At 36.3% G+C, this 25281-nt stretch overlaps 1 protein-coding gene across 8 annotated transcripts in view; it reads left to right on the top strand.

The window, feature by feature from the left end:
* The window catches only part of LOC119790652 (muscular LMNA-interacting protein), a 65314-nt gene that overhangs the window by 22621 nt on the left and 17412 nt on the right, over positions 1-25281 (top strand). For 2 of the 8 annotated variants that reach the window (XM_038296279.1, XM_038296275.1), the window contains exons 2-11: positions 1555-1680; positions 9925-10062; positions 10332-11885; positions 13209-13286; positions 16055-16132; positions 16215-16298; positions 16402-16440; positions 19321-19365; positions 20296-20358; positions 20497-20619. In XM_038296279.1, coding sequence (XP_038152207.1) covers positions 1567-1680; positions 9925-10062; positions 10332-11885; positions 13209-13286; positions 16055-16132; positions 16215-16298; positions 16402-16440; positions 19321-19365; positions 20296-20358; positions 20497-20619 — 2316 coding nt within the window. In that variant the 5' untranslated portion in view covers positions 1555-1566. Of the gene's footprint in view, positions 1-1554; positions 1681-1928; positions 1953-9924; positions 10063-10331; positions 11886-13208; positions 13287-16054; positions 16133-16214; positions 16299-16401; positions 16441-19320; positions 19366-20295; positions 20359-20496; positions 20620-25281 lie in introns of those variants that run through there. The other 6 variants (XM_038296277.1, XM_038296276.1, XM_038296280.1 and 3 more) reach the window with 6 other exon arrangements.

Below are 25281 nucleotides of genomic sequence, written 5' to 3' on the forward strand. Positions count from 1 at the left end.
GTTTTTAAAACATTTGTTTTGTCTGACTTATTCTGAAGAGTTTGGTTTTATAACTTTACAGAAAGGGGAACATTGTTAGCAGACCAGTCAAATGACTTGTTCTTTTAGAATAATTTGTAGCTTTTTTTTATTTTTATATATAATTTTTTAAAGAACCTCTCTTGACTGACTTGTATATTGAATGTTAGAAACACTCAATATACAATATATAGTACATATACAATAGCCAATAAATTATTTTACAATATCATACAACTTCACTACAATTAGCATCACGACAAAGACAAAATACTCCCTCAGCCTTGTGCGCATAAGACTATGCAATTTCCTCAAAACATAAAAATACTTGAGTTGAAGAGAGGGCAACATGTTTGAAAGCATAGTGTTCTATTTAATCATAATTAAGTCCTAATTAGTCCAAAACCAAAAATTAGTAGGCAAGCTAGGACCCATTTGGAATAAAATTATAGTTAAGAATCCTTCCCTTGTAGCAAAATAGAAACATTTGTGGTGTTAATGTACTGGAGGAAAAAACATATGTGGTCCATACAAATGCATTCATCAAGAGTCTTTTTCACTTTCTGTTTTTTTGCTAATTTTTCTATCATGCTGATGAACTTCAATCAGGTTGCCAGAGGCTCTTATTAGTTTCTGGTCAGCTTCTGTAAGCTTCAGGCAAAGCTGCTAATTTGACTGAAGAGGCAAACAAGGCGATTTTGTAGACTTGCTGGCCATTTTTCAGCACTTATTCAGAAGAGGCTTGCACATTCGATCCTGAGCTACTCCATTTCTATCGATTGTGACATAAATATTTATCTAAGAATATCGGTTTTATAGTATTGATTATTCTGATATGGATTATTTTCACGTGGGGATGGAATGACCTATAAAAGTCCTAAGGGAATACAGTCTTTACAGCCTACTATTTGGACCAGTACTTTTATTACTTTTTTATACTTGACTGTACTTCCTCATCTTTAACACGGTGTGTTTGTATTTATCTTTAACTTTGTGTTTTGGCATTAAGGATAAAAATGCTGTATTGGTAAAGATTCTGTCACATTAAACTCATACGTACCAAAAAACAACTTCTTTCACCCTTTTCTTCACAGTGTTTCAGTTTAAAAACACTTCCAATTACTTAATCTAAATGCTATGTTGTGTCAAATGACAGCAAAGAAGTACATGGATTTTTAATTTAAATTTGAATGTTCATTTTTTATTTTAAAACTTGGCTTGAGGAGAACATGAATTGATTTGACCTCAGTTAAATCCTTTCCCTGAATCTGGGTGTGTCATAGCTTTGAACCGCATAGTTCTTAATTAACTCAAGTGTTTGTGGGTGCGGTGTGTTGAGGGTGTGTGTATCTAAGTAATGATAGATCATCAGCAGTAAGGAATAGTTACATAACCCTCAACCTTAACCTGTCCTGAAACTTTCGTAATGGCAAGAACATCTATTGTATTGCAGTCAGCATTAATTGCAAGTTGATATTTTGTGTTAGTCTCAGTAAAAATAATAATTAAATATTTTTTTTGTTCTTGCGTTTGCAGGTTTCAACAGGGATGCCCGCTAAGCCTGCAGTTTTCACCTTTGTGCCTCTGGTGCACAAGCTTCCAGTTGAAAGCATTCTTGCCAAGGATGAGAGGTCTGAAACCCTAAAAGGAAAATCAGATAAGGTACAGAAGCTGCAGCAGTGCAGACCTAAAGGGTAACAAAGTAAGACTTTAGAAGACTTGTTTTAGAACCTGTTATTCAACTGTTCAGGTTCAAAAGAGTGATCAGCAAAATTTTTAAAATTTAAGTTGTTGTTTTTTGCACATACATCACTACAGAGCTCAACTTAGATTGAAAGAAATACAGAGAAACAGTGCTGCGGTTTGCTACGCTCGTTTTGCTGTGGGCAGATCCAGATGGCGGTGATCCAAGTCCTCGCTGCCAAAGTATGAAGGTGATCAAAATAATTATTAACATGCTGCTTTTCAGCAAGCAGATTACAAAAAAAAAACAAACAAAAAAAACAACACACAAAACATGCTGGGCTGATATTTTTCTGAAAATAGAAAAATAATGCTCCAACCCAAAAAGGTTCATGAGGCAGAAAATCTATTTCTGCAACTGTCACCTGTGTGAAAAGATTTTCCTCTGAAGTGATTAATCATGTAAGGAGCTTCAGGATTAAATTTCTTTGCTAAGGGGGAGTAATCAATCTCACTTTCCTATAGCGTTGTAGAAAGGCACCTCCATTTATACCTCATCTTTAGGGAAAAATGGGAAGAATAAATTTACCTACTGCAGAAGCTTTTGATATGCCAATTGTGTCACACCCATTAAATAAAAAGAGTTGTAGGAATATACTTACACATTTTATTGCTAAAAGCATTAACTCACTCCTCCATATCATCATGCCCAGATGTTCCTTTCAGTGGCATGACTACAGTTGTAAACACTCAGTATCTAGGTGCACTGACTTCTTCCACAGTTTGTGAAAGAATGCATTCCTTTTAGAACCCCAATGAATTTTTAGGTTTTTGCTTTGATAATGTGCAACCTATCAACAGCTAAATAGATATAATACAAATTTCCAGCAACTGGAGACAGCAAGAATTGTCTTATTAAATGGTTTGCTACATAAGATCACAGAAACGTGTCAGGGGATGCTGGGTGCATAATGCTCAGTGAGCTCAAGAATTTTCTCAGAGTCAGTAACTACAAACCTGCAAACTTCATTTGTGCTTTAAATTAGCTCTAGAACTATACCAAAAAAGCTTTATGAACTGGGTTACCATGGCTGAGCAGCTACACTCCAGTCTGAGATAATCAGCACTTATGTATGTCTATAAATGAAAATAAAATCATGCTTACATGATTTTACTTTTGTAAGAGTAAAGTTTGGTGCAGCTGGGTTTACACTGTGGGGTTTTTTATAGGGGGGATTAAGCATCTTAAATTTAGTAAAAATATCTTCAGTATGCTTCAGCTACCCTAGACATTTAAGATAATTTTACTCTCTTGTTGCAGCATGACCCCAAACCATTGCAGAAATCATGGATGAGTGAGCTTGAAGCAGAACAATCTGAGTGACCTCCTGAGAGTCCTCACACCAACTAGACAAAAAGCATCATAATGAATTGGAGCCCTGAGTGCAAGCCAGGGGAAGCTAATTGAGGATCAGTAGCCTCTTTTACAAAGCATTTGCATAATATTAGCAAAATAAGCTCATTGTTAGAGTTTTGGCACTTAAAATATGATCCGGATTTTTTTCTGTTTGCCATTACATTTTCAAAACGATAATGGTTTAAGAGTTCAGTGCATTAAACTTTGTACCAATTTTGTTGTTGGCTGGTTAAGTACTTTTATACATGTCATCAGAGGCGTGCACAGACATTTTGGGGGGCAGGTGCTCAGGAGGGGGGGAGGGCACTTTTTAGCGCACGTGTAACACTTAATTATAAAAAAAAATAAACGCATGTTGAATGAAATTTGACTTTTATTTGTAACATTCTCTAAACGTGAGTTTTCAATGGAAAAAAGTCACATCACCAACAGAACAGACTAAAGCATACTTCTTTCATCTGGCTCATCTCCCTGTTTTCCCTCACCCATCTGTTCTCCCTCATCCTGGTCTTTTTCTGTCTCTGTGTCTTCCCTGAACTCTTCCTCATCTCCTGTCCTGTTATATGTTGATGGTATAGAGCTTCCCTGCTGTGACTGGCTACAATATATTAATAATAACCATCATGACAATAATAATAATGATAATAATAATAATATTACCTTTAATAAATATGCCACATTAGTTTAAATAATGGGCTATTAGGGCAACATGACTGGAAGTCTTGTCACGTGGATATGACTTATGGTAGCCTACAAAATAATAGCTATTTTAATACCTGCTGCACAAACCACTTAAAAATAAAATGTGAACAGCTTTTAAGATTTTTCAATATGATTAACCCTCCTTTCTTGGCATTGTGCTGCAATTACTAAATCAATATACAATTAAGACAATAAAGAGACCAAAATGTGTTAATTTATGTTGCCTAACAAAACCTATACAACAGAAAACGTTTGTCTTAACACATAGATTTGTACAGAAGAGGATTAGGACCACTGAAAAAAAAAAAAGTTAACTGATTTTTAAATTTTATTTCAGTTTAACATGGGAAAAAAGTCAGAATTTTGACTTTTTTATTGTCAGAATTCTGAGATTAAAGTCAGAATACTGAGCAAAAAGTCAGAATTCTCAGCAAAAAGTCAGAATTATGAGAAAAAAGTTAGAATTATGAGATTAAAGTCAGCATTCTGACTTTTTTCCCATACTAAACTGAAATAAAATTTAAAAATCAGTTAACTTATTTTTTTTTTTTTCAGTGGCCCTAATCCTCTTCCGTAGATTTGCAATTGCAAACTCTACCAAAATAATTTGTAGCCTATGTGGTCGTCCTCACATTATCTGTCATTGACTTGGGCTACAGTGTAAAACTTTCAGAATCAGAATCAGGTTTATTGCCATTGTTAGTGAAGGAGTTCACAAACTAGGAATTTTTTATGGTACAATCGTGCAACATGAAACATATAATATGGAATAGGTAAATAAAATTATAAAAATATCTAAAAACTGTGGGTATACGTCATGCAATAAAATAGACTAATGTATACACTTAAGATAAAAAATATGGATACAAAATATAAAAAGTAAAATAGCATCTTACAAGGAGACAACTAGTTTATCTGGTGACCAGTCGGCAAAATGCGTGTTTGGTGCTGCTGAATGAGACATTTTAATGCTCAACAAAATGATTCTGCTTGATCTGTATATTACCTGGCTAATGGGGCACGGGAGAAGCAGCCTGTCAGCGACCGTTCCGGCTATCTGAAAACTGCTATGATGCTGCGCATCTGGCATGCCCTGCAGGCGACCGAGCGAGTTCACGTGACAAAGGAAGAGAGAGAGGCTGGTCGGGTGTGCGCAAGTAGGTCGGTCATTTCGGGGCATTGTTTCAGTCGTTTTTAATGGCTCAGGTTTTCAAAAGATCATTTCAAAACCGACCTCAGTAAAATCTTAATAATATTAATAATAATAATAAAAAAAAACGAGTTTCAAAAGGGCATTTTCTTTGATAGAGGGCAAACTTCCTAGTGCTTTAGCACCACCTAGTGTCTATGTGTGCACGCCCCTGCATGTCATCTTCATTCTCTTGTAACAAATATTTCTCTGTATTTTTCATGTTTTTGGACGTTGTTTTGTTATTCACCCATCTTAGACGTCAGCATTATATTCCTCCCTCAGTCTGCTAGCCAGCTATCCCCATTCAAGTCTGCTGAGTCAAGGTTGACAAAAGGACAGAGTTACTTTTGTCAACCTTGACCTTTTCAAAAATAAAATACATAGCTCAATCCCTTCTTGAAGTTTTTTGTAAAAACGGCCACTCGTACTCGTACTCGTACTCGTCGTCTCCCGCTTTATCCGGAACCGGGTCGCGGGGGCAGCAGACTAAGCAGAGACTCCCAGACTTCCCTCTCCGCAGACATCTCCTCCAGCTCTGTTGGTGGAAGCCCTAGACGCTCCCAGGCCAGCCGAGAGACATAGTCTCTCCAGCGTGTCCTGGGCCGTCCCCTGGGCCTCCTCCCGGTGGGACATGCCTGGAACACCTCCCGAGGGAGGCGTCCAGGGGGCATCCGAAGAAGATGTCCGAGCCACCTCAACTGACTCCTCTCGATGTGGAGGAGAACCGGCTCTACACTGAGCCTCTCCCGAATGACCGAGCTCCTCACCCTATCTCTAAGGGAGAGCCCAGCCACCCTGCAGAGAAAGCTCATTTCAGCCGCTTGTATCCGGGATCTCGTTCTTTCGGTCATGATCCAAATTTCATGACCATAGGTGAGGGTAGGAACGTAGACCGACCGGTAAATTGAGAGCTTTGCCTTTTCGCTCAGCTCTCTCTTCACCAGGACAGACCGGTGCAGCGTCCGCATTATTGCAGCAGCCGCACCGATCCGTCTATCGATCTCCCGCTCCATTCTTCCCTCACTCGTGAACAGGACCCCAAGATACTTGAACTCCTCCACTTGAGGCAAGGACTCCCCTCCAACCCGAAGGGGACATGCCACCTTTTTCCGGTCGAGAACCATGGCCTCGGATTTGGAGGAGCTGATTCTCTTTGTTTGTCTCTTTTGTTTTCTCTTAAAAACGGCCACTGTTTGACCTCAAACGTGAACTTTCGGAGTAAAGGCTAAAACCTTTCCAGAAACATACTTCCAAACCTTGGTTAACCTCCACCAAAAGTATTGAAGCATCATATTGAGAATAAGTACATTTTTGTGCGAAAATTACATCTCAGTTGCATCATCCACCAATCAAATGTTGAGATATTCCATTTTAAATTGAGAAAATTTTAACCATATTCAGATATCTCTGGCTATGTGAGGTTCGAACATCAAAGATTTTTCAAAAGTGACCTCAGAAGTCCAATTAGATGCAATGCTACAAATCATGTGAACATTTAGAAGCATGACATTTTAAAACAGAAATTAGATATTAACAGAAACAAGCATCATACAATTTCTTTTTAATTTTTTTTTCCGTTTTATTTTATCAGGGCACAAGGATATGTACAGATAATGTTAAAGTGCATTGCAACATTAAAAATAACCTTTCCACAGGGCAGGTGTTGGCCCCCTAAGGTGAAGGATTGCTAATAGATGTTTATCCAACATAGACATCAGAATGGCACCTCAGTGCTGGATGCCTGAAGTCAGCTTGCAGGCTCCCTGATGTTGACTTCAAAGCATTTTTTTACTAAAGGGTGGGGGAATGACCCTATTACTTTATGAAATTACTGCAATGTTATACCCCCCAAGGATTGGTAAGCCTTTAGGAAGTCACATTGAGCATAGCACTAAATTCATCAAACACATAAATGAGGATAGTTGTTTTGTTTGTTCTTAAAAAAATGCAAACAAACAACAAAAGTCTTGGTTCTGTGGTTTGTGTACCAAATGTGCTTTTGTTGTAAGTCTAATATATTTTTGGACTTGGTTTTATGACTGTAAAATGATAAGATAAGCCTAACTGTAAGCATAAAAATAGCTCCAGATAGAGATATTTTTTTTCTGCCAAAAGCAATGCTATACAATGCTATACAATTGTGAACACCCCACTGTTGAAAATCTAAGCATCAAGAAAGTCTGCCTGCTTTAAAGAAACACTATCTTAACCATCAATTCACTGAGGAATTCTTCAGAGGAATCAAGTTCAGGGTTCTTCCTTGATGTTTGCACTTCCCTGACCAGAGCATAATTAAGTTTGTATACAAGAACATCAAGAGAATGATGTCTCCTACACAGAAGATCTAACACAATGCATGACACAAGGTTCAAACAAAGGCAAAAGTCACAGTGTACTAGAAATAACTACCAAGAAATACTTTAAGAGGTTCAGGAATCCATGGAGATAATATATATATATATATATATATATATATATATATATATATATATATATATATATATATATATATATATATATATATATATATATATATATATATATATATATATATATATATATATATATATATATATATATATATATAATAAGGTTTTTGTACCCAGAACCTCCTGAATTCATAGTAAAGTTCAGAAATAGCACTCTCAAGTTCCGCTTATGAATTTGCAGTCAAGTCACCAGCAAGAGCTTTGTAGCACAAGTGTATGAATTCTCTGTCAAATGACTATGCCACTTTAAATTAGAGTGTGTTCTTCCTCTTTGTCCTTGGTCTTTTGTAAATCGCAGATTGCCTTCAGCTGTCTAAATTACTTGAGGTGAAAGCACAAAGGCAGATATCTTTGAAAATGTCTTTTTGCTTTTTCTAATGCTCTGATATTTGAAGTTACTCGGATTTTAGAAAAGAAATGCACATTGGGCAGCAACATTTTGAACAAAATTCAAATTAGTTTTTCAAGACTCTTTAAGAACAATGTAAATATCACAATATGTTTATCTTGCAGCTTTTCATTTTTTTAGTAATTGCATAAATTTACATTTTTTAATCCTTAGTATGATATTGATTGAAAATAATTAACAGTAACCTACAATTGAAAGCCATCCAGCAACAAACTTTCTATTTTTTCTAGAAGTTCTCATTCTGAAGTTCTCATTCTATAGGCCTTTTATTTGTCTGATTCATGGTTATTCAAGAGGCTCCCAATGAATGAATTTCTATGTTTTTAGGGTAATTTTCATCATGAATAAAAACATTTGAGCCAATGGTGATGCTAAGTGTCAAAATGTTTTCAGGAAAACTAAGCGAAAGTCTGGTTGTTTCTGATCTAAGCCTGTTTTGTGGTTACCATGACATGGATGACCGATGACTAGGCATGTCTGCAAAATTCAGGTGCAGTCCATTGCAGTGCAGTCATTTGTATGCGGAGAGAACCATGGGGGAAGAACACACCCCATGTGCAGGAGTCTCTGCTGATGATCCGCTAAAGCAGGCATTATGAGCTTGGTGCTCTTCAGGACTGACAATGTTGAAGGCTGAGCTGAAGTCCACAAACATGATTGTGGTGTATATTGTGGTTTTTCAAAGGGGTACAGGATAAAATATGGTCCCAGGTTGACTGCATCACCTGCAGACTTGTTTGCTTGGTGAGCAAACTGCATGGAACCTATAGGTGATTCCATCAGGGGAAATGACCTGTACTGATTTTACCCTGTACCCAGTGTGTTTCTAGGAGACCAAGATGATGATGCAGCATTTTAAAGCATAAGGGAATCTCACACAGGCTTGATTAAGATATTAGTGAAGATGGTGGCAAGTGAACTGGCACAAGCTTATGAATAAAAATCTTAATGACATCCCCTGCAGTACCTTTGTGAATCCCACGTTGAAAAACTAAGCTCCAATAGATTTTTTTTAAAGAAATGTTAACATTTTATATACATATATACATCTTTAATAGTAAATGCATATCTCATATACAAAGAGCCTATAAATCAATGTAATAGAAATATGAATTTGGACAAAAAAAAAAAAAGAAAAAAGTTATTTATAAATTACTCAGTGGGAGGCATGCATTTTTTTAAACCATTCCAAATGCTGGCATGAGAGTATTTGAATGAGTAATGTTTGGTGAGGAGCATTCCATGAGACTGGAGGTTCTGTTTGCCATGAACCTAATCTACGGCTTCCATCCAGATATATATTTTTCAAATTCAGATTTCAGATCCATATAGAAGGCAGGAGAAAGATATTTGTAATATATAAAGGTTACTCTTAAGTCTTTTAGAGGTGTGAAAAAATTTGGACCTTAATAGTACTGAAAGAATCTAATAAAAACTTTTAATTTTTTGAGGAAACATCTCAGCTTGTTATTCATCTCAGGAAAATTTTTATTAAAGTAGTAGAGGTCTGATAAATATTTAACAAAAATCACAAATTTGCTTTTATCAGCTTAATGTTGCATGATTTTGTTAGGTAGCTGACCTTTCAAATGACCAAAATAAAAAAAGGTATGTGAGATTATTTAAATTTTTTTTAGGGGCATTCTGTCACAATTCTTCTCCACTCAAAGGTTCTTTAAAACATTAGCATTTTAAAGAGTCTGGGACTTAATTATCAAGGGATTAAAGGTTGACGTAGCCAGATCAAATGGTCTGTCAAGGGCATTTTGAAGTGACCTAGAAGACAACAGGTAGAATATATGAAAGGTCACATCTAAATGTGTTTTCTAAGGATGTTAAAACAATAAACGAGCCTCAAACAAAACAGCCATTTCTACAGACTGAGTTGGGAACTGCATATATCTAGACATGGGATTTGGACTGACATGCTGATTAGCTTGGGCCCTTACCTCAGCTCTTCTCGGGTTTCACTAGTGCTGGTCCACATAGATGTTTTTTCTCTCTCCCTGATCAGAGCATTGCTGTGTCCCAGGAGAGGACAACCGGAGAGGCCATGTCACAGGAAGACATTTGCAAAGCGGAGATTGTCTTTATCAAGGACGTTTATGAGGAAGGAGTACGGAAACTTATCCAACTGGAGCAAGAACCTCAGGTACATTAAAATGAGTAAAAGAAAAGGAATTATTTTATTATTCATTCAAGATTAGTTATCTACAGAAGAAATATTGCTACAATGTGTTCAATTGGAACCTTAAGGATGCAATCTTTAGTAAACAGATTATTTATAAGAAAGTAAGGCAAGTATAAATTAATTGTAACTGACATTTTATTCTGCATGTCCAAGAGGTTTTAGCTTATCTTATATTAGATTCATTCTTAGACAAAATTGGAAAATAAAATCTATCTAATCTATTTTTTTAGTATAGTCCACCAGATCATGAAAGCTTCTGTGGATCCAAGTCTCCTTCAGTCAGTGCCTGTTCTGAAAATACACCCAAGCATGAGGCCACGGCGACAGTCTCTATGGAAACAGTTGTTGATAAATGCAGGGGCAGTTCCTGGCAGCAGTGCTACGATATCTCTGGGCATTCTGAACATAGCTTGGGGTACATGGCAAACACAGTGTCTGTGTCAGAAGACAGAACTAGTCCCATAAATTCTCCAGACCTCTTCCCCACCCCTTCTTCCTCCAGAGAGTCCATTCTTTCAGAGGGCTTGGATAAAGAGCGGAGTTGGTACTCCATGCAGCCGTCCTCTGTGGCTTCTCCTACTTCTTTTAGCAGAACTGTTTCTCAGTGTTCATCTATCCGCTCTGGAGTCTTCTCTCCTTCTGTGGTTCAGATCAGGAGGCACGTTCTTGCTCCTGGCTCAAGTCTGATTCATACTCCTCAGTCCTGTTTCTCATCCTGTGACAGTCTGTCCTCTTCCACTTGTCAGCAAAGTCCCCCTTCCCGGCGTCGCCCCCCTCTCACCCGGCTCTCCCTCCTCACTGCAATACTTAGAAAAGGTCGTCTTCCTGTGCTGTCTTCTGGGCTGCAGAGGCCTTACACCCCCTGCTGGCCTGTTAACCCTGTGACTCTGTCTGTCTGCAATGCATGCTCAGCTGCCTCCAGTGTGGCCTCTGTTCCCCTGGAGATTTCCTCCCGGTTCTCTATGCCCACCTCTGTAGACAGTCGAAACCGTGCTAACTGGGAGCCCAGCAGGTTTCACCCTTCACCTCTAGCTGCAGAGTCAAGCAAACCCCTCATGGAAGGTCCTCAAATTCAGGTGACAAGCAGTCAACTTAGGAGAGAGCTGGTAATTTCACCTCCACTAAATAAAAGCAACACGATCCCTGAAACCTTCCCACCTCTGCTCCCAAGTTTAAAATCCATTTCCATGGTGCGGCATGAAAAACCTGCCATGAGGGCTTGTACCAACAGCTTTATTTCTAAGCTGCAAAAGCTAAGCCCTACCATGCTCCTCACAGACCATACAAATAACTCCAAAAAGGTAATTCCCTCAACCTCTAAATCTATTAAAGAGCGTGAGAACTCTGTGCCTCTGAAATGGACTTGCCCACCAAATTCATCTCTCTCAAGGCTCCAAAGGCTGTCTCAGCAGCTAAGATCTCAGCCTGGCTTCCCGTCTCCTCTGCGTCCCGCTCCTGAACAAAATACACCTTTGGAAACAGGTTCCTCTCTGTTGGATTTGCAAGAAACAACAAAGTCTGGGGGTGACAAGTCAGAGGGGAGCCGCCCTGTTTCCACACTTCAGACTTTTCAGAAAGGTCACAACCTATCTCCTTCTTGCTACAAAACAGTAGCTTTTCCTGGTTGGTCATCCCCCACCAATTCAGCCACTCCTACACCCTCTCCTGCCCCACCAAGCAAAGACTTCACCTCTTCGCCTTCCTGGTCCCAATGCTCCACGCCATCCCCAAGGCCAGGAAGTGGGATTTCAGACTGCTCAGGCAGGGAGGATAAAAAAAGAAAGGTAGTGTCCTTGTCTGTCACAAGCATGAGTCTGAAGCACTGGTGATGTTATTTCTTTTCCTGGCTCACACTGTTCTCTCACGCACAGTAGTTAAAATGACATGTCATCTGGTGTTAGGATATCAAGTGTTGTGCTCTGTATTTAGATTTCTGTTTGTGTTTGTCACATGACCCATTGCTGCTGGTATCAATTGGTAGAGATTTTCACATTAGTGCTGAAGACAACACATCTGGTAGTCATGTTATTTCTAATATGAATCTGCCTTGGAATAGAAAAAAACACGATAGGATTTAGACTTCAAAAGCTGGTGGATGAAGTTGATTTTTTTGTTTGTTTTATACTTATTTTAACAGGGAAACTTAATAACTTTTTGTATGAATGAGTCAGTGGTTTTGTGACTCATTATTAAGAAAACATAAACTGAAGGACATTTACAGTAATGAGCCATCTGGGCAGCAAAGCACCCTTGTTGTCTGGAACAATGAATAAGCCACACACAAGATCTTGCAAATAGAATATTGTCTTATATTTTTTTCTTTTAAAAGTCTTTCACATTGCGAACAAATAATAACATATATTGAATTATCTCTGACAAGCAAGCAAAGGTAGATAATTGTGATAGAAAAAGGAAAACTGAATATGATAGAAAAAGGAAGGGCTGAATGCAAGTTAAGCTAAATCAATGATTTGGGGAGCAACTTTTTGCTGTAAATAGTATTACAAGGCTTTGGGGTTTGTTTCTACGGAAGCCTAGAGCAGTCATGTCCCTCTGATACTTTCGTATGAACATCCTCCCCATAATTGCAAATGCTATGTTTGTTATGTCAATGACAATTGATGAGTTGACACAAGATTCTCATAGGATTATGAACCACTGCCAGCTTCACAAAGCAGCGTTTTTCATATTAATTACATAGAGTTGGGCCTTATTTATTTATTGGTTGACTTCTGAAGCAAGTTGGCTGAACAGGGTTTTATTTAGGTATTAAAGTGGAATAAAATGATACATTTAATAAATCAAAATCAAAACAAATGTAGCATGCATACACACACAACAGCTGCTACTTTGTGTTTGGCTGATACGTGGGATAACATTAAACAGAACATTAAGAAAAAGGTGGTAACATTAAGAGAGATGCAAATGGGCTGTTTTGTTCAGAAGTGAGTTAAAACACCTGCTCCAAGAAGTTTAAAATGCATAGTGATTCTTATCTCCATACATTTTACAAGAATATTCTTGCATAAACTGCCAGAAATCTGCAGCAGCAATTATAATGATTAATTTGTATTCATTGTCTGCTTTATTCTTTCCCTTCCCCTAAGCAGCAGGCACACAAGATTAAGTCAAGCTACAAATCACTGGCTGCAATCCCAACAAACACAATTCTCTTGGACCAGCAAGTGAGTTCACATATTTAACTCTAATCCCTCTAATTCATCCAGTTATCCTGTTAAACATCCAGAAGACGGTTTTAATCCCCAATAAATTTGCCAGGTGTCGGTGGGAATAATTTACATGATAATATCAGTAGAAGTGCAAAAGAAAGTTTAAATCAAACCTGTAAAGTTTATAATTTATGATTAAATATTTCCTGAACATGTTAAGTGGTATTTTTTTAAACAATTATTTGAATATTTGGTCCTTTCCACGTAACACTTTCTTTGGGCACTTCACAAGAGGTGTAGTAAAAATTGCACCCTGGCTTTTTTCTGCAGTTTCCCATGAGAACATTTTTCTTGATTTATATATATACCCAAGCCTTTTTTTTGTAAGATATATATTTATCAACTTGTTATTCAGCAGAGCTGTCTGAAGCATTTGCACATTACAACAGTCTCACCTCTCAAAAATGCAAAGTATTTTTCCTTATAATTCTCAAATATTATCTAAGAAAAGCAACATAAGGCAACATCCTTGCTCATGATTATTAATGAAGGTTTTGTACAATTGAGTTTTTTCTTTATTATTGCCATTTTTGTTTTACTTAAACCCAAATAAACATCTAACTTTTGCAGAATAATTTTGTTGAATCTTAAAAGAATAAGCAGAACCTTACTAGCTCTTTCGGACCATTTTTCAAACTCTCTGGTCTTAATTCTTCATTTCTTTTTTGTCTTAAAACATTTATAAAACATTTCTTCTAGCTTTTTTCGTGCTTGTAATATTTTTTTTTCTAGTCTGAAAAACGCTTCACAGATTATCCACAAGTTCGCCTAAAAACCTAGATTGTATGCCTCTATTGACAGTTTAGTTCAGCTTTAATGTTTATTTTTAAAGATATGAAGTCCAACTTTAATGCAGCAAAAACAATCTAACAATAGAAATCTAAGTACCGTAAATGAATGTATCAATAGATTGGAGAACAAATCCCAAATAACATTTGTTTCTTACAAAATCAGTTGTGCAACATTTGTTTGTACAGTACCTGTCTTTTTAATACTTTACACAACTAAATATTTGATAAAATGACATAACCAAGGCTTCTTCTTTGTCAAACATAGATAATAATATTTCCTTAAAAGATAGAAAGGTCTTTCATCATACATTTTTGTGGAAGCTCTCCAGATTGGTCAGACACCCTTCTATTCACCTCTGCTCTTTTTTTTTCATCTCAGCCAACATGTTTTTGCTGGAGTAAGGTCAGAGGAATGAGATAAAATAAAAAAAGGTTGATTTGTGTATCAGCCTTTTATATTTTTTTCTGTCTCTTCTGGATCATCAGCTTGCTAATAGAAATAACGATGACCTATTTTCAGTTTTCTGGCAAAGAGTAGCATATATTTATTTTAAATCATGATGCCATTCACTTTGAAGGGGATTCCCACAGCATCAAAGATCCCTTTATTCTTCCTTATCTCCTCTGAGCAAAACATGTTGTCCCAGTTTAAGGTCTAGAGGAGATAAAATCCACACGCTTACCTTTTTGATGGTGGGACAGCAAACTTAATTAGCCAACTGTCTGGTATGTAGATATCATGCAATGGTTGTATATCTGTCTGTCTGTCTGTCTGTCTGTCTGTCTGTCTGTCTGTCTGTCTGTCTGTCTGTCTGTCTGTCTGTCTGTCTATCTATCTATCTATCTATCTATTTATCTATCTATCTATCTATCTATCTATCTATCTATCTATCTATCTATCTATCTATCTATCTATCTATCAAATTTAGTAATCAATTAATCACTAACTGGAATACAGAGACTCTAAAATATAAAGTAATCCAAAATATTCTTAAGTACAGTAGTAAAGTATTTTAACTTTGTTACTACACAACCTTGCATGAGGCTACATATCCTTTATAACTATCAGAGTGTGATCTCTTCCTGCTCCTGATGCTGGGGTAACAGCATCAGAGCAAACGACTTGAATAAGCTCATCAAGCTAATAAAGAAAGCCGACTCTGTCCTAGGAACTCCGCTGGAACCTCTGGAGATTATTTCAAAAAGAAAGATTTTTAATGAAGTGAAGAAGATCACAATATCATCTTCATAAGATTTTCAGAATCAGAATCAGAAATACTTTAATAATCCCAGAGGGAAATTACTTTCATACTTTCATAGAGGCTTTTTATACACCGGTGCAGAAGATCCTTTCTGCTTACAGCTATCAACACCTAAAACAATTTAATGAAAAACCAAACCAAAAAAAAAAACACTTTGAGTTACTTTAAAATTTAACTTCCCTTTTGGATTAATAAAGTATTTTTAAATTTGAATTTAACATATACAATAGATTTTGTGAATATCTTTTTTGACATACAACTTTGTTTCTTTAATAAAAAAAAAAAAAAAAAAAAAAATGACATGTTTACATGTAGACAATACTTATGGGGGCACTTTAAACAGTCTGCTACTTTTATTATTAATTTGACACAATTAGAGTTGACAGTCAATGTATATAGAGATTTTTTTTCCTTATGAAATGATAAGTCTTTAGGCTTTTAGGAGAAATATATTTCTTAAAACACATTTTAAGAAATGAATTTGAAGAAGTCCAGCCAGAGTTATGGAAACCAGATATGGCGAGTTTTTATGCAACTACATAATTCCATTAACATGGATCTTAAGTAAAGAATATGGACATGATTTCGGAGGAAAAGGTGCCATTTATAAGGATTTGACACTTCGAAAGAAAACAAAATTCTTGGATTGAAACTTTCTTTGTATTCACAGGCTATAGATGAAGAGGTAGAGGAAAAATTTAATTATAGCAACACCCAGGACAGATCTGATATAGACACCCATGAAGAGGTAAGACTAGAAAAAAAATCTTTTATTGCATTCATACATCATACTTCAAACAAAAGTGTTAATATTTCTGTTCTGTCTGTAGATGTGCTCCCCTGCTGAACTCCGGCAAAAGTCAGAGGAACTCTATGCAGTTATTGATGAGATACTTGCAAACACCGGTCCACCAGTGAGTTCAGTCATTCTTTACAACAAATGATGGTTCATAGTGTTGAAAGTTAATTACTCTAATTATTTCTTAAATGTATTATTACAACACATCCTGTGGCTAGAAGACCTCAAAGTCATCGCCTACCAAGAAGCATTTTGAGGTAAGATTTGTTACTGAATCCTCATTCAGAAAATGATGGGTTGTAATAACTCCAGCAGTTGATTTTCAAGTCTTGGGAATTAGATTAGGAAATTAAAACAGTTTTTTGCTGGATTTAGACCAGGAAATAATTTATTAACTAAAAAACAGTGCAAAATCGTGTCTGTTTATTAAATTAGGTATTTGTTTTAAATGTCTATTTTCACATAAAAAATAACCATTACTACTCATCACTGGAATATGGAAAGGTCAGCATGCAGTCCTTCAAAAACACATTTTTTACCAGTTGATTTACGAATTGTAAGGCTTAATAAAAAGTTATGAATGCATGCAGGTATGCATTCATAACATTCCTTGTCCTTGTAATGTTGGAGGGGGCTGGGGCCTACCTTCATCAGACATCCAGTGGGAGGGGTGGTACACTCTGGACAAGTCACCAGTAAAATAATATCTTTGTGAATATAATTACTTTAGGAGTTTATTTTAAAAGTTGCTGTTCATATTATAAAAAATAAATCAAGTATTTATTTATTTCCAATAAAATAAGGATTATATGTTTATATATCACAGTGTAAACCAGTGGAAAGGATTCAGAAAGTATGGCTGTTTTTACATCAATGCTTCTACTGCATTAATTACTGGATTGAAGCAGGTAATATGGAGGCAAACAGCCTCAGATGGAGCTGAGGTGATAACAGAGCTCAGGCAACTTTAACAGAACATTCTGGTTGTCTGAGAAGTTGGATCTGCTGTTTATTTTCTCCTTCTATTTGAAGGAGTCATAACTTAGTATAATCCCTCTGCAATTGTCTACAGTGCAAAAAACGGAAATCTAAGTAATTCAATTTTTCTTAAAATAAGTGTATATTCTTTTGAACTGAGCAGTTAAGTGAGACACTCTGCCAATGTAATAAGATAATTTACATTTAAAATAAGAAAAAAAACAACAACTGCAGCTTCTTATTTCAAGTTCGTAATACTTAATTATCTTAATTTATGGCTAGACATACTAATTTCATTGGCAGATCGTTTTATTTTCCTGCTCAAATTAAGGGTAATTAAATAAACTTATTCCAACAAATTTCTACTTATTTCTGCATAGTTATTGAAGTGTATAATTTAACGTTGTAAAGGAGAAAAATAATAAAATGTTCATTCTGACCCCCTTTTCGTTCCATCTTTTTATTTTCTCACACAACAATTTGACTTGTGTCTGTATGCCTTCATGTACAGATATAACAATACTGAAGCACTTCATGCAATATGTCCTCTGCTCAGATAAACAAAAACATGCAGAGCAGTTTATAAAGTACCATATGGTAGAGCAACAAAATGAGGGGGTTTAAAACAAAACATGACTAAAATCTGTAAGTATTACATGGAGAGATAGCATTAGTAACATTAAAAGATGCCATAGTTTCTTTACTATAGTTTCCTGCTCTCCTACACAATGGAAAAAGTTACACAAGCAGCGACACTTAGTGACTTTGCAGGTGAGTCCCTGATTTTAAAGCCATCTTCACCTGACATTTTCCCAATGCTGAAACATTATGATGCAAAATGCACAGACATAAGTGGTTACAGGGAGAGTCAGTTGAACATTGCTATCAAGGATAAACTTAACTGCTTCTTTGTAATATGGTCCACACATGGAGGCAAACTAAAAACATTTGCTTGTTTATTTTTGCAACTCACAACAGTTTGAGGCACCTTTGTACGAATAATACCAAGGACCAAAGCCATGCTTGATGGAGGCCGTGGCTATGTGGGCTTTTCCTGGTTTGAACGACATAGAAAAAACTCAGCTGTTCTCAGACTCCAGGTTGTCGGGCCGGTTTTAACTAACGCCCAACACCAACACACACCTTTAAAGATGAAGAAGTTAGATTTCCAGGTGATGACAGCTTTAACAATGACTGTTGATCCTGCTGAAAATTGAAATGCGCATGTCCAGAAAGCTTGTCAACAGGTCATTTACTGTAAAGGACCACTCTGATATAGGAATAAATAAAACACAGTGGAGCAACATAAGGGGTTTGCTCCTAAATCATCAGTGTTTGTGGAAACTTCATGCTGGATCAGATTAGCAGTCTTGTCGCTTTCCTCTACAGCTCGGGCAAGCTACATTAGATGCCGTCTAGGGTTCAAAAGTGGCTTACTTCAAGGAATGGAGGAGTTATATCCCACGTTTTCTTTTTACTGTCCTTTCTGAAGCGTGTTAATCCCAGTAGACTAACAGGATGCAGACAGGAGAGGCATTAGCCATAAGTTTGAGTTTGAGCAACAAAAAAAAGTTTTTAAGAAACAAACACTTCCAGAATTCCTTCAGTCAGTTGTAGAAACACAAATTCTCAGTACTTAAACATTAGCAGTAAGAGAGATTGAAATTTCTATAAAATTTGCATCAATGAGAAAAACACATTTCTTAATTTTTTATCAAAGGAGGCAGGCTCATGAAGTTTGTAGAGGAAACACGATCAGTTCAAAGAGTCATCCAGTTTATGTCAGTTTGTTGTGGGTTGAGGGAAGCTGCTTGTCCAGACTGGACTAAATCAGGGCTGACAAAAAAATAAGTTTACTGAGGCAAATACATCTTTCCTTTAGAGATGAAAAAATCCTAACATACTCTAAATATAAACTTAGACTTACAGAATTAGACGCTTTCTTTATCCCACCGCGGGCAATTTGTTTGAGAAATACACAAGACAAAGAGAAATAAACATATAATGATATAAAAAATAAGATGACTAAGTACCTTAAGTATAAAAGCACCTTTTTTGCTTTTATGGTTGTGACTGAATTTATAAAAGTGTTCCACATTGATAGGTGGAAATGCACTGTTTTCTTTTTATTAGATTTCTTTTTGCTTTGTCATTTCCAGCACAATCCTGCATTTTCAAAGTCCTTTGGGCGTGAAACCAAATACGTGAGTAGCTGTCATTTTTTCCCTTTCCAGCCATATCAAGGTCTTGATCCCAACAGAGCTTCTGTTAAAGCTGCTAAAAGTTGCTGCTTCATCATTAGAATTTTCACCAAAGTGTTTAAGGAATTTATGACTGTCATGTCAGCATTTTATCACCTAAGGGATATTTTTCCACTGGGAAGCATATTGATAAAAACATGAAAGGTGGATGCTGCCTGCATGTTGAAAGAATTTATTTTAAATTTAAGTGCAGTTAGAATCCCAATTTCTAAGCTTGATGCATAAAATTAAAAAGAGCAGGTAAGCTCCTTTAGAGATTTCCATTTTTGGTGAGAAAATCAAAGAGAGCAAATTTATTTTGGCAGCATGTGCATAAAGAAACCAGTAGAAAAGGCAACCCCTACTTTAAAATCCTATTATTTAGATTTGACTTCAGTGATTATAAAGGGATTTATGTTTCGATATTTGTTTCAAATTAAATATTATAAGAGGAAGCTTCCATTATACTTCAATCTCTATCTTTTAAAGTCAAATGTAGCTAGTAAATGAATATCCCTCTTGGAAATTTACAGATATTTAACAAAACATATTTTAATTCACATTCACAAAAGGATCTTTCTTAAATTTAATATACAATAGGAACATTAACTACATTTCACTGGGAATGGCATAAAGGAGAAATTCCAAACTAAACAACGTATTCAAAAAAAATTTGCTTTTGCATTTTAAATAAATTACTGTTATATACATAGCGACTCAGTGCTCTTCTTGTCTAATCTGATCCATAGAGCATTATTTTCATTCTGTAAATGTAGACGGCAAGAAAAAAAAGGTAATCAATAAAGAGATGTCATTTATACACTTAAATGCAGTTTTCCATGCAGACTTTTGTCATTATTTCCAGCAGGCATTGAATGCTTTCTCTTTGTTTAGGCATCTTTGTGCAGCTTGCACCCATCTGCCAATAAGGAGAGAAAACTGACAGATATTGAAAAGGTACAAAATCTTTTACCTAAATAAAGCTGCTGCTACAGCTTTTATGAAAAAGCAAAAAAAAAACCCCAAACCTTTTGAGGTGTGTATTTTAAAGCTGCCTGTGGAAACAAGCTAATGTTGTTGTTTTTTTCACTCTAGACAAAACCCGGGGTGATTCGCCCGATGACAGCTATTCCTAGACTGACAGATGAGGTCGAAGACTGGTTTAAATCAATTTCCTTGAGGAAGTATTTTAAGCAAGCCATAACTCAGAGGGAAAAGGTGAGATTCATATTAAGGTTCATGATATAATGGCAGGCCTATATTTAGGACATAGCCAATGGCCTTTATCTATTTAGAAAATCCAGTAGCTAAAAACATAACAGGTCACTGGTGAAATTGATGAGTTAGCTCAATGAAAGCAGAGGGAAAATATATCAAATAAGCCCTGTTATAATCTGTAGGTAACAGAGAAGCAGGATAGCAAACTGTTTAGATGTGTGTTGCTCAGGTGACTGTAGAGGAGGAGGCTCTGTGTCACATCAAATAATGAGAAGTCTGACCAATCACAGGGGGAAAGATTCAACTGAGTATTTTTTATCTCTGCCTGTGACTGCAGATGTGCATCCAAGCAACAAAAAAAAAAGGTACTGCTCTACATATATTCCCAACGTACCAAGACATTAGACTTTAAAGAAGATGTGTATTTTCACTATTAGTTTTTTTTTTAGTATTTTCTGATCTAGTCTTTAGTTCTACATTTTATCTATAGATCATACATCCCGTTGAATTTTGAAACCAGTTATTTCCTTGAGGTTTGTTTTCTATTTATCCACGATGCAGCTGTTCTTTTTCCCCCGTTGGGTTAAGTCTGGGACATTTCTTAGCATAGCTTGGGCTTCTAGTTTCTAAGAATTTCCTGTTTCCTTGCAAACATGTTTCCCCTTATTACTGATTATCAGCCAGATGGACGAATCAGCAGAATACACCAATTCAAGATTAGGTTTGTCTTCCATTACTTAGCTTTCCAAACAGCACCAACCTGTCACTAACAACCCTCAGTCTAAAATATCTGATCCAAAACTAGCATGAAACAGCTGCAAGTAAAAAATCAGAAACTCATTAAAATGAAATTTTGGATGAGGCTAAATAACTTAACATGTCTGAATCCTACTTTGAGTCATACTTTCCCGAGCCACTTTTTACTGCATTTACAGCTGCAATTATACCTCTCTACCACCCACTCATCTAGTGACTGAAATTAGTGACAACATTTTTTTGCAAAACAGCTAAGACTCATTTAGTTTAGATGAGGAGCCTTTGTGAATGGCAGTTTTTAGATCGCCCGGACAGATTATTGTTTGGGGTTTATTTCTCAACTTTGACTGGGTTATTCTAACAAGAATATTTTTTGTTTTAAACTGTAGCCATGTTTTTTTTAAGGTCTTTGTCCACCTGGAACATGATCCTCTGCCCCAGTCTTGTGCCTTTTGCAGACTACAACAGATGTTTGTTTAAATATTGGCCTGTATTTAGCTCAGTCAGTCTGGTGTTTGGTTTTGTCAGACCCCAGCACCTTCTTTCACATGTTTATGTCCCCAATATGGCTTCTAGCAAACTGCTAATGTGACTTCATATGGTTTTCTTTTAGCAATGCCTTTTTCTTGCCACTCTTCCATAAAGACCACATTTGTGCAGTGCACAACTAGTAGTTGACCTGTGGGTAGGTTTCCCCATCTGAGCTGTGGATCTTCGACCAGATTCACCATGGGCCTCTTAGCTGCATTTATCATCAGTACTCTTCTTGTTCGTTCTTTTTATAGCCTAGGATTGCTTAACATTTTTTCATTTCTTTATTCCTAACCATTCCGGTGTGTTCTTTGGCTTTCGTGATGCTCTTTACTCCCATATCTTCTCGTAACCAACCTCTGAGCAGGTGTATTTGTGCTGAGTATTAGATTAAATACAGGTGGTCTCTGTTTAGTCACCAGCGATCATCAGGCAACTTAGGAAGGCAATTGTTTGCACCCAGAGAAAAGTGGATTCACCAGTTTTTCCTACCACACTTTTCAGTTTTTATTTGTAGAAGTTGTTTTATATCATGCGTTTGTGTTAGTCTTTACCTTAAGATTCCAATAGAATATGTTTATGTTTGTGGTTGTAATGTGACAAATTGTTGAAACACCAAAAGTGTATCAATACCTTTGCAAGTAACTGTATATTTCATAATAATTATTTCAAATGCTTTCTAATACTATTTCATTTATTCCTATTTATAGATAATGATGTGCTCTAGGTCAGCATGAATTTATATTATTTCACAACCTTATGAAACAGGTATCTACACTTTAAATAAGGAAATTAAAATAAATCTCTATTGTTGGGAGCTGGTTAATGAGCAAAGTCAAGAAAAGTCGACTTGTTTCATTTTGAGTCTTACTTGAAGGCCAAATCTGAAATCATACTGCTGCAGAAATTAGATTATGTTTTATAAATGCAAAAGCAACCCAATTTTAACCACGTTGATTTAAGCTTAGTTAGTATGATTAAGGAAAACATACTTAATGTCATAGCTGCAACTTTTTCATCAAAACTATTCCAGAAACAGCTTCTCCACAGACCTATGGTGAAAAATAAATGTATTACTCATACTAGGGCTAATTGATTATTTCTTGATTCTTTTAGTGTTTTGGTTTTTGGCCTTGGCTTCCTAATTCTTTGGTTTTCGGCCAATAATTTTCATTTTGCTAAATCCCTATTTTTGAAGGGTTAAAAACAAATAAGGATTTATTTCTGGGTACCATGGAAACTTTGACGGGAAAGGATTCCTCACTAACAGTAATAGTAGCTGGAAGTCATGTGAGATGGAGCTCAAGCCAACGAAATAACAAAAAAAGAAACAAAGCGAGGGTTATGATTTTTCAAGCTTTAGAACAATGCCAATGTAAGAAAGCAAAGCATAATGCCACTTTTTTTCTTAACTAGTAAATTACATGTTTGGTTTCAGGGCTGCCAACTCAGTAAACATTAAATAAGGGACATTATTTAATGAGGGGCCTCGTGGTTAGAGCAGTGCACTCTAAGGATGCAAGTACCCAGTTCGATCCTAACAGCCTGATCTCTGAGTTTCTGAGCAAGAACCTTAACCCCACACCGCTCCCCGGGCACCACACAACGGCAGCCCACTGCTCCCCAAGAGGATGGGTTAAAAGCAGAGGTAAATTTTTTCCAGTGGGAGATCAAGAAAGTTCAATTATTATTATTATTGCACAGGTATTGTCTTCCACTCTACCTACTATATGAATTTATTTTGCCTTTATGTGTTAATTGATTTTTTAAACATTTAAATCAAACCTGAAATGAATTAGACACCTATTTTATTTCTTAAACATGGACAGATACCTTCTTTTAATGGACAATTAGCAACCCTATTTGATATGGCTAGTATAAGCATTAGCGGACCAGGCAAACGGTACAAAACGAGAGTTGAGGAGCGCTGGTGCACCACTTACTGGCCGGAAGGAGTTAAACTTGTAGATATCACTTTTAAGTCTGCCTGTTAGCTGCTTGGTACGGTATATTGCTGTTTCTCTCTGGGCCTCTCCACCATCCCCTCATCGCTGGATTAGGTCTCACACAGAAACTCAGCAGGGTACGTTTTTTTTGTTTTGTTCTGAGGGTTTTGTCTACCCTCAGACTGTGGTTGGGGAAAATATAGATTTTTTTTCTATTCCAACAGAGCCTTGGTTTACTTTTTCAGAGAAGAAATCTAATTCAAAACATTTAGATAACAATGTCTGTCGTCTGTGTCAGAAATAATGATAAAAATAAAACCAGCTGGAAGTTCTGCAGATGTCAGGGACTTGCAGTGCGCTGCAAGAATCTTAGTGGGGAAAAGAGAAGGTTTGTTCTCCTGTCTTTATTTCAAACAAAAATTGGATTATTACTTTTAAAGATCATTTATTTCTACTAGCTATTCATATATGTTTAAATTGAACTGAATAGCCAAATCTGCTGGACCTCTCATGAGTTCCTCTCATGAGTCTCACTCTTCTAAGAAGGAAATTCTTCGTTTTACACAAAATGACAGCAGCTTGAACATTGAACATAAATGACACAAGAACAGGGTGAGTGTTGATGTTCACTAGTATAGTGCACTGAATTATTTAGAGTTAGAAAAGCCACCCTCATAGGCTGCAGGAACCGCTGCTGCTGATGGCTGGCAGCAGAGTGAGAATGAAAAACATACAGAGGTCTTCATAGGCTCATTCTCACAGGTGCTTATAAAATGAAGGTTACTGAGCTGAGGCTGGGATGCAAGAATAACTACATATTTTTAACATTTATTACTGTTCCACATAAAAACAACCAACCAAAAATCATCTAACATTAGTGAGATATGCTATTTATGTATAGAGGTTCCAAACTAAGATTACGTTGATATCCTGAAACAACCAAATAAAGTCAATCTATTAAAGTAATTGGAGTTAAAACAGCATCATGTCAGTAAACTTTAAAGTAGATCACATCAGTGTAGTATATCAGTCATAAGCCATGCTGGGATAGCAAAACTGTAGTTTTAAGAAGAGTTACTAAATAAAATATAAAATAATCTGTGGGATAATGAGGATATTATTCATTTTGTATACACTACTTGTATACAAAATTACAATAAAGGTTGTCTAAGTCTAATATTAATTCCTAGTTATATTTCAATAATTAGCAAATATTGCTGCCATTTAAAAAATATATAAATTAAACAGAATGACTGAGGGAAGGAGTTACTAATTACTCAATAAGATCCTCTTCAAAAGGGATGGAAATAAAATCTGACTCTGAACCCACTTTAGGCTGATCAGCTGCTGAGTATTTTTCAGAGGAAGGATCAACTCTCAGGGAAATTATGAGTTATTTTTACACATTAGACCTTTTCAAAGAGGTGCC

Source organism: Cyprinodon tularosa, unplaced genomic scaffold, assembly GCF_016077235.1.
Source record: "Cyprinodon tularosa strain WSP-4 unplaced genomic scaffold, ASM1607723v1 ctg37, whole genome shotgun sequence".
NCBI classification, from domain to species: Eukaryota; Metazoa; Chordata; class Actinopteri; order Cyprinodontiformes; family Cyprinodontidae; genus Cyprinodon; species Cyprinodon tularosa.